Source organism: Equus quagga, chromosome 5 (genome assembly GCF_021613505.1).
Source record: "Equus quagga isolate Etosha38 chromosome 5, UCLA_HA_Equagga_1.0, whole genome shotgun sequence".
NCBI classification, from domain to species: domain Eukaryota; kingdom Metazoa; phylum Chordata; class Mammalia; order Perissodactyla; family Equidae; genus Equus; species Equus quagga.
Window position 1 is genome coordinate 81546898 of NC_060271.1, and position 9226 is coordinate 81556123.

Genomic DNA, 9226 nt, shown 5'->3' on the forward strand with positions numbered 1-9226 from the left:
CCAGCCAAAGCCACCAATGTGATTTGTGGATGCCTGCCAGGTGGCCATGACCAGATGAGGGATGGTACTGTGGCTTGGAGGGAAGTCAGAGCCCCCTTCATGAGCATGCCACAAGGACACAAGAAGCCCTGCTCAAACACACGGACATGTGAGCAAGAGAAGTACAGAGGGTGGGGGGTGGGGACACAGACAAATTTACTGAGTGGTTAAATTCTTGCCTTGGGCTAAGATTTCCAGTTTGGAGGAAAAGTTGCCTCCTTTCCTCACCACACTTTCCACACACCCGCACCCAGCAGGAGGGTCTTTTGAGGGTAAGCAAAGCAGCTTTAAATTATTTTCTATATATCTGAGTATAGTGAGAATATTTTTTTTTCTACTCTGGCACACATGTCTTTGCGATTACTGCATTTCTTTATACTGGCTTTAAAAAATTCCTAAGGGTGGACTCTCTGGGTTTATACAACATTTTAAAGCTTTTGATAGCAATGACCAAATGGCGCCTCCCTCCCTGGAAATGTGGGACAAGTGACTCTTGAGGGCGTTCAGACCGGCTGTTATGAGCACTGACTTGGTGGCTTACGTGAGTTTAAACTCCTATTCTACTCACTAGTGAGACATTTGAACAAGATGTTTCACTTTCTTACACTTCAGCTTCCTCCTTTTGCAATGGGGATGATAGTATTTCTCTCCTAAGGATTGTTTTGAGGATTAAACCCAACATTTGTAAAGTGTGAAGAGTCCTGCTTGGAACACAGTGACCACACAGGACACGGTGGCCACTGTAACTCACTTCCCACTGTCATGATCACCAAACTCCCAGGAGGCCAGGTAGGAAGTGCTCCTTTTCTTACCCTTTACCCACTCTTGGGATTAGCCCTTTCTGGAATATCTATACATTTTATAAATGAAAATGGAGTTTTATTATTGTTTTTATTTGGATATATTGAATTATAAGCTGTAGTTTTTTTTCATATTTATTGTTCATTTGATTTTGTTTTAAAAACTTTGAGTATCCATCAGGTTGAGCCACATAATTTGTAGAGCCCAGTGCAAAATGAAAACGCAGAACTTCTTGTTTAAAAATTATGAAGAACTTCAAGATGGCGATAGCAGAGGATTAAACTACGTGGGGGGCCCCTGGGCGACTGCACAGGTCCCACGCCATGAAGCTGACCTTGCTATCAATATTCTTTGCCCAATTTTCTACTGGGGAGCAAATGTTTTCTTAGTCCAGGGAGCAGCAAACCTTTTGTAGAGGGCCAGACGGTAAACATTTTAGGCTCTGAAGGCTCTATGGTCTCCGTGGCAACTACGCACTCAACTTTGCTGCTCCAGCACAAAGCAGCCATTGATAGTACGTGAACAGAATGACTGAGGTGCTGCTGCGATACCATTTTATTTACAAAAACGGGCTGCGAGCCACAGTGTGCCAACCTCTGTCCTACACTGTGACTTTCTCTCAGTCTTTCTCAAGACAAGATAATTTAAAAATCTATGTATTTTTTCCCTGGTAGTTGAGGTTTTAGTGTACTTTCACTATTCATTTCCTGTTATTTACTGCGGAGAATGTAGACTGGAAAAATTGTGCCTTGGGATACATATGGAGGTATTCTTTGTGACTTAATAAATATTTCATGGACTTTGAAAGGAAAGTTTATTCTCTGTGGAGTATAGGGTTTAAAATATGTTTATTAAATCAACCTCATTAATTATTATTCATATCCTCTAAATCCTCTGAATGCTTAAGTATTCAGAGAGATGTCTTTTCAGATTCTGCTGAGAAAATAATTTGGTTTTTCCTCTTCAGCCATCAAAATAAATGTGAGTTATCTTTTTTTTTTTAGCTGAGGAAGATTTGCCTTGAGCTAACAACTGTTGCCAGTCTTCCTCTTTTTTGGCTTGAGGAAGATTTGCCCTGAGCTAACATCTGTGCCAATCTTCCTCTATTTTGCATGTGGGTTGCCGCCACAGTGTGGCTTCACAAGTGGTGTAGGTCTGCACCCAGGATCCAAACCTGTAACCCGGGCTGCCAAAGTGGAGTACAGAACTTTAACCACTTGGCCACGGGCCAGTCCCAAGAGTTATCTTTTTTTTAAGATTTCCTTCTCCCCAGAGCCCCCCAGTACATAGTTGTATGTATTGTTAGTTGCAGGTCCTTCTAGTTGTGGCATGTGGGACACTGCCTCAGCATGGCTTGATGAGCTGTGTAAGGTCCATGCCCAGGATCTGAACCTGTGAAGCAGAGCGTGCGAACTTAACCGCTTGGCCACGGGGCCGGCCCCAACCCAAGAGTTACCTTAATACATTTCCTAAATATTGAAGCACCTTTGCATTCCTAGGACAAATTCTACTTAGTCTTGGTATATTATTCTTTTACTACACTGTTTTGTTTTAATAATAAAGTTTTTATTTAAATTTGGTTGGAAGTTTTGCATATGACTGTTATCTTTGGTAGATATTGATATCAGATATATGCTAGCTTCCTGAAACAAATTGAGAAACTCTCCATCTTTTTCTATTTTCTGGGAGAATTAACTAATATTGAAATGTTCTATTCCTTGAAGATGTGATAGAACTTTCCATGAAACCAACTGGTCCAAAACCAAAGGACATCCTCAAAGGGCAAATTAGTCTCCCTCAAAATTCCTACTTTTCTAGTCGGGAAGGGAAAAATCTGAAAGACTAAGTATTTCACCTAAAGAGATTTTTAAACATCACAACATTGACTGTTATTATCACTGGTTCAAAATCGAGGCATTTCCATCCCTCCTACTACCCAGTAGATGGACTTGAGAGGAAGAAAAGAGGAGTCTGGGACTAAAAATAAACTACATTTTTTTTTTGTATAAGTAAATAGCATATGAGCAATTTTTTATATCCTGCATAAAAATTTTACATTTTTCGTTTTCTCTTTTGAAAATCCATTCTTTAAATTTTATATTTTGCTGTATAATGGCATTTATAACATTACTATGACTTACTAACTTTTCTAAGGCCATTACTTACTTCAGCTCCTTTTATAACATGTCCTCTTCTTGTACTTTATTTCCAATACATCTTCCATTTTCATGTCAATATTTTCAAGTAATTTCTTTCAATAAGGGCATGTGGATGGTACACATTTTGAATTTTTGTACATCTGAGGAAGACTAGTTAAGAAATTTAAATACCACGTTTCACTCAAGACTCTGTAATTATTGAGATTTTTGATCATTTAATGTTGTAGACCAAAAAAAATCTAAAGTGAATCTGAGTTTCTCTTTTTTAGGGGAGGGGAAGTCTTTTTTTCCTCCTTTTTGGAAGAATGTAGACATGTCTATTTAATCTTATATTCTTAAGAATATATCTAAGATTGTGTGGGTTGTGGATCTTTTAAAAAATTAATTAGGCTAAGTATTTGGTAAGTCCTCTGAATCTGAAGCCTCTAATCTTTCTTCAGCTGAGGAAAGCAATATTTTACTATTGTTTTTTATTATTGTATCTTTTGTAAATGTTCTCATCTTTCTTCCTAGAATTTTCGTTGTCTATATATTGGATATCCTGTTCCTAGTCTTTGTATCACTTATCTCTTGTCTCCTAATTTTAATCTCTATGTCCTTTCAGCTTGAGTTCTGGAAAAAAGTTTCCCAGACTGTATTCGGATGAACTGAATTTACTTTCTGCAATATTCAGTGTGGTGGTCACTGCTTCCAATGGATCTGAATATTCAGAAATAGTATATTTTCTCCCCAAAAGCTTACTTTTAGCTTGTCCCTTTCTCATGACAGACTGTTCTTGTTTGTAGATGCAACATAATCTCAAAATTTACTGAAAACACTAATTAGACATTTATTTGCTTAAATGGCTTTAATGGTCATTCCCACTTCTTTTATATAATAACTATTATATTTTGGAGGTTTCTTTAAAAAAGATTCACTTTTTAGGTAATTTCTTGAAGAAAATTATCCTACACCCCATTTTAGAAGAATCCATATCTATTTGAAAATGTCTCTATTTTCTTCACATGTAGGTGACATCTTGGCTAGGTATAATATTTTAGGTCATAAATTGTATCCATCAAAATTTTCTATCATTTAATGTTGCAGAATCTTTGTAGGTAACCTGTTTTTTGTTCCCCACTCATAAAATTCTTTTTTTGGCCTTTTTTTTTTTTTGGTAAGGAAGATTGGCCCTGAGCTAATGTCTGTTGCCAATCTTCCTCTTTGTGCTTGAGGAAGATTGTCGCTGAGCTAACATGCATACCAATCTTCCTCTATTTTGTATGTGGGATGCCGCCACAGGATGGCTCAATGAGTGGCGTGTAGGTCCACACCCGGGATCTGAACCAGCGAACCCCAGGCTACCGAAGTGGAACGCACGAACTTAACCACTATGCCACTGGGCCAGCTCCTTCTTTTTGTCTCTGAAATTAAAAATTTCACCAGGATATGTCTAACTATTAGCCTTTTTAAATTAATTAATTAATTTTGGTTTTTACTTGATGAACCTATTCAATCTGCATTTTCAGGTTTCTCTTAAATCAGAAAAGTTCTCTTCTATTCTATCTTTGAATGTTTCTTCTAGACTACTCTTTAGCAACCAAAATTATCTGGTATATTGGATATCTATTTTTGCCAACCATTGTCATCTTCTCTCTCATCACTTTCATCTAACTCATTGTTCTATTCAAATTATGAGAATTTCTCAAACATGCCTCCATCATTTATTTCACTTTCTGCATTGTCAGTTCTACTCTTTACTGCTTCTCAGGTGACTTTACATTTTTCCATATTATTTTATATTCCCTTAATTGTTCTAAGTCTCTTTACTTCCCATTTCATATTTTATCTCCAGTTTCACAAATTTCTTATTTTATTTAACTTCATTGAAATCATAAAACATATGGTGCTAAAACTGATCTCTTTTGCTGTTGAAAATTTTTTCCATAAATACGTTCCTCTTTCACCTCAGGAATTTTGTTTAATCACTTACTTGAAGTTGCTAAAATTCTGCAGGCCCTATTTTCATCCTTGAATATGGGAAAGTATAATTGGATCTGGTATTTGCTTCTTAAATAGGTTTGGGTTTTTTTTTTTCTTGCATCATCTCACACTTACAAACTTCTCTAAGAACTTAATCTGGGGGAAGAAGTTGGTCTTGAAAGCTAAAGTAAGCTTATATTATTGTCCCATCAATTAGGGGAGAGTGGGGAATGGAATAGACCTTCATCTTTTCCCACAGAGGAACTTCATCCTTGCAAGGTTTGTGTGTTTGTTTTGGACATGGTTAGACCAATTCCAACTTGCCGTACGTAGGGTTTTTTGAGCTGGTGTCTACTCCAGGTTCACATTGTGCTGTACCTCATCTCATTCTTGATCCTGATTACATCCATATAATCAAAGACAGAAGTCTGCCATTTTCTTGCAGGCCCAGGATCTACAGGGAGGATTCAGGAATGCTGGACAGGATCACTGTCAGGAAGATGCCTGGTTCATGGGCTCTCTCTTTTGTGGCTTAATTTCCCCTCTGACTATCCAGTGCAGCTGTTTCTGCATGATGCTGATGCACAATGGCAGCCAGGCTCCAACGAGATGGTTCTCATCTCTCCTATGTCCCATTCTTTACTTCAAACTCACTTCCAGATTTGGGATTGTTCTTGGGGCTCCTCCAGAATCTTCCTCTACATATTTTTTTTACAACTTGGCAGCAGAGTTGAAAGTAGAACCTGGCTGACCTCCTTGAAACTCAGCCCATCTGCTTTGTTTCTAGTGAAATTTCTTACACGTGTGTTGCATGTCAGTGTTGCTGTCCTTAGTCTTTGGACCTGATGCGGACTTCCCCCAGATGTCTCCTCGAGCCTTTCTCTTTTTGGTGGGGGTAGGGCAGTTACAGATGAGAGTGGGGAGGCAGTGAGGGAGAGGCTAACTGTCTGCTTTCAGCTTCTTTTTCAGAAGTCATAAGCAAACTTTTTTCCCTTTCTCATCTCCCTCTAAGACCCTCAGCTCATCAAATTTTGGTTTCTGCATTTATGATGCCCTCAATCAACACTTCCACAAGGCACCATTGCCTCTATTTCTGCTGAAGCATATGGCCTTTCTCAGTTCTCATCTTGCTGGATGTATTTATAGTATGTATAAATACATCAGATAATATTTATTGACTCAGCAATCTAATTTTTGAATGCCTGGTAGGTCCTTTAGAATCTATAGGTTAATAATTACAACACAACATTTACTGAGTACTTACACAGCAGCAGGCATTGTGCTGAGAACTTCATAGTCATTGCCATTTAATAATAACACCTGGCACTTAAAGAGCACTTCCTAGGTGCTCCCAGGACTCTGTTCTGGACACAACAACCCTGTGTGGGTAATACTATTGTCTCCTTTGTTACAGAAGAGGAAACTGAGTTCACAAAGAGGTTAAGTAACTTGCTGAAAGTCATACAGCTAGTAAGTGGTACGGCTGGGATTGGAACTCAAGTGGTCTGGCTCTAGAGTCCATGTTCTTAGTCCAAACACTGTGCTCACAGTGTCTCCTTTCTGGAGTTTAAACCTGTGCTCTTAACACCTGGGCAACACTGCCTCCCCATGGAGGGGTCGGGAAATGTACAACCACAATTCATAGCATTAGGTGCTAAGATGGTGAGAAGCACTAGAGAATTTCCACCAATTGTTATGGGAATTTGGGAGTGGGGATACCAGGAAATACTTAAAATTGGGGCAGTTACATGGAATCAGGAGTGCGGAGCTGGCTGCCCATTTTAATGGAATAAGGTGTACAAGATGCTTCACCTGTTTGACCTTCAATTCTCTTTCCTTTTATTTCTTTCATATTGTCTTTTATGACAGTTAATAATCAGGATGACCATATAACTTAAAATCCAGGCTGAGACACTTTCAAGAGTAAAATAGAAAGCTATTAATAATTATACTGAGACAGTAGGCATAGGCCAGGAATGTCCTGGGCCATACGTTTATTTATTTATGGTTACATTATGGATGTATAATGGCATCTTGTATTTCCTTTTACTTTATATTGTTTACTATTGTGACTGGTGTATCATTACAGTTAGGATACTTTTTTCTGATTTGCTGTATAATTTCCATAAACCTGGTATTTGCATTATCTTTTATGTAAGGAATGATGGCAGGATGACTATGATTCTGATCATAATCCTTTTGCCATGAAGATATTGGGAAAGCCCTGTTCCACGTGGTTCCTACAGGTACTTATTAACTGAAGCAGTATATCGTTGAGCATCAGGATTTGAGGAAAAGAAAATAAGGCCACCGAATGACAAACACTAAGGGTTATTCTTCTCCATCTCTTGATAATGGATCACTCCACTGCTTATCACGGGATGAGTTGTAATGAGGTTGAGGGATTCTGATCAAGGAAAGGACTTGGAATGAAGATATAATGCAGAGAGATGATTGTTCTTAATCTTTTTGTAACACATGGAGATGGGAGAGGACCAAGTGCTGGTAATTGTCTCAAAGAGTAAGAGGGCATCACCTATGTAAAGATGGGAGTGGTGATTGAAGGTATTCTAGTTAAGGACAAGAGAGGGTATGGATTAGTTCAGGGAACTGCAGAGTACAATTTTTTTTGGAAATTAAAAGGGTGAGGAGATGAAGCTTGGGAAATATGTAGTGGCCTGAGCAATAATGCCCTTGAATACCTTGCTAAGGAGCTTACGTTTTATCTTAAAAGAGCTTTGGAAGTGTTTAAAGGTTAGAGGGTTGGGGAAGATGATGTCAAGATTAGATCTGTGTTCTAAAAAGAACAATTTGGTATCAGTGTCAACAATAAAGTGTGGGGGGAAGGGTAAAGAAAGGAGGTAAAGAGACCAATTTAGAGAATGCTTGAGTGAACTGAGTGAGAAATGGCCTGAACTAAGGCAATGATGAGGCAGAGAATGGGGTAGACACAGGAGAGATGCGGGAATGGAAATTGCCAGGCCTTGCAGTATGAGAAAGAAGATTACTTCCAGATCTTTGGCTTAAGTGCCTGGGTTTCTGGTGATATCGTTGGCCAAGACTAGAAATAGAGGAGGAGATGATTTCAGGGGGAAAACATGGAATTGATCATCCCTCCATTGAAATTCTCTCTCTCCTAGCCTCAGTGGTACAATTCTTTGCTGGTTCTCTTCCGATTGTTTTGGCAACTTTTTCTCAGCTCTGTTTGGTAGAGTGTTTTCTTTGACCTAGACATTCTTGTTGGCAATTCCTCTAGGTGGGACCCTGGCCATCTTCCTCTTTAAACTCCACTTCTTCTTGACAGGTTTTCATACTGATATTATCTTGATATTATCTCGATATTATTTATTATCCATAGCCACATTTCCAACTACTACCCTTGAGCTAACAACACTCAAGTCTTTATTTTCAGTTCCAGGGAACAAATCCAACTGCCTACTCAACATCTCCACCCAAAAGTCCCACATGTTCAGACTCAACACGGCCACGCCAAACTTCTCTTCCCTTCTGAAACCTATTCCTCGCAACTCTTTCCTCTCCTGTTCTCTCACATCCAATTGCTCAAGTCCTGCTGCTCCTCACTACAAAACAGCTCTCAATTCCATTTACTCTTTTTCCCTCATTCCTACTACAAGAATAAATGACATATGTGTATATTTATAAAACACATACATAAACTTGCCGCTTTTGTCCTTAAAAACCTTTAATCCCACAACCTATTGCTGATATGAAAAAATTGACTCTTCCCAGATCCTTTTTCCTGTCACTCTCCCTGTCATGCTTACATCACAGAGTATGTGTCACTTTGCTTTCTTGTATGTTGCTCCTTTGATAGCAATGTTTTTCCTTTACTTTGTCACCTTACAAAATCCTGCTCAACATTCAAGTTCCAGATCCAAAGTTACCTCCTCTATGAAGTCTCCTAAGCCTCTATCATCTCAACCAAAATTAATTATTTCATCAACTCTGTTTCCCTAGCCTTTTGTCTCTTCTACTAAATTATGAAATCCTTGAGAGTCAGAGACACATCTTAGGCATTTTGTAATTCCATAAATTTACCACAGTTTGATAAGTACTAAATTGATGTATTCCTTACCCTAGCCAGGCAGTCCTGCTTGGAATCTAAGGAGGTGTCTTTTGTTAGAGAACCACATCTTCTTTCTCTAGGGATAATTACCACCACCACCATCATCACCACCACCATCGCCACCACCATCATCGCTATCACTACCACCACCACCACCACCACCATCATTACCACCACC

At 38.8% G+C, this 9226-nt stretch overlaps 2 protein-coding genes across 5 annotated transcripts in view; one reads left to right on the top strand and one right to left on the bottom strand.

The window, feature by feature from the left end:
- Nucleotides 1-9226, bottom strand: part of ANTXR1 (ANTXR cell adhesion molecule 1) — a 219166-nt gene that overhangs the window by 199742 nt on the left and 10198 nt on the right. Inside the window, exon 1 of one of the 3 annotated variants that reach the window (XM_046660704.1) lies at nucleotides 9058-9102. The exons of the other annotated variants lie outside the window; for them this stretch is intronic. The gene's annotated coding sequence lies outside the window, so the exon portion shown is untranslated. Of the gene's footprint in view, nucleotides 1-9057; nucleotides 9103-9226 lie in introns of those variants that run through there. 3 annotated transcript variants of the gene reach the window in all.
- The window catches only part of GKN2 (gastrokine 2), a 69164-nt gene continuing 60577 nt past the window's right edge, over nucleotides 640-9226 (top strand). Inside the window, exons 1-2 of one of the 2 annotated variants that reach the window (XM_046660707.1) lie at nucleotides 640-828; nucleotides 1748-1821. Coding sequence is in view for 1 of the 2 variants with exons in the window: in XM_046660706.1 (XP_046516662.1) it covers nucleotides 802-828 (27 nt within the window). In the remaining variant the exon portion in view is untranslated. The remainder of the gene's footprint in view (nucleotides 829-1747; nucleotides 1822-9226) is intronic. The other variant, XM_046660706.1, reaches the window with a different exon arrangement.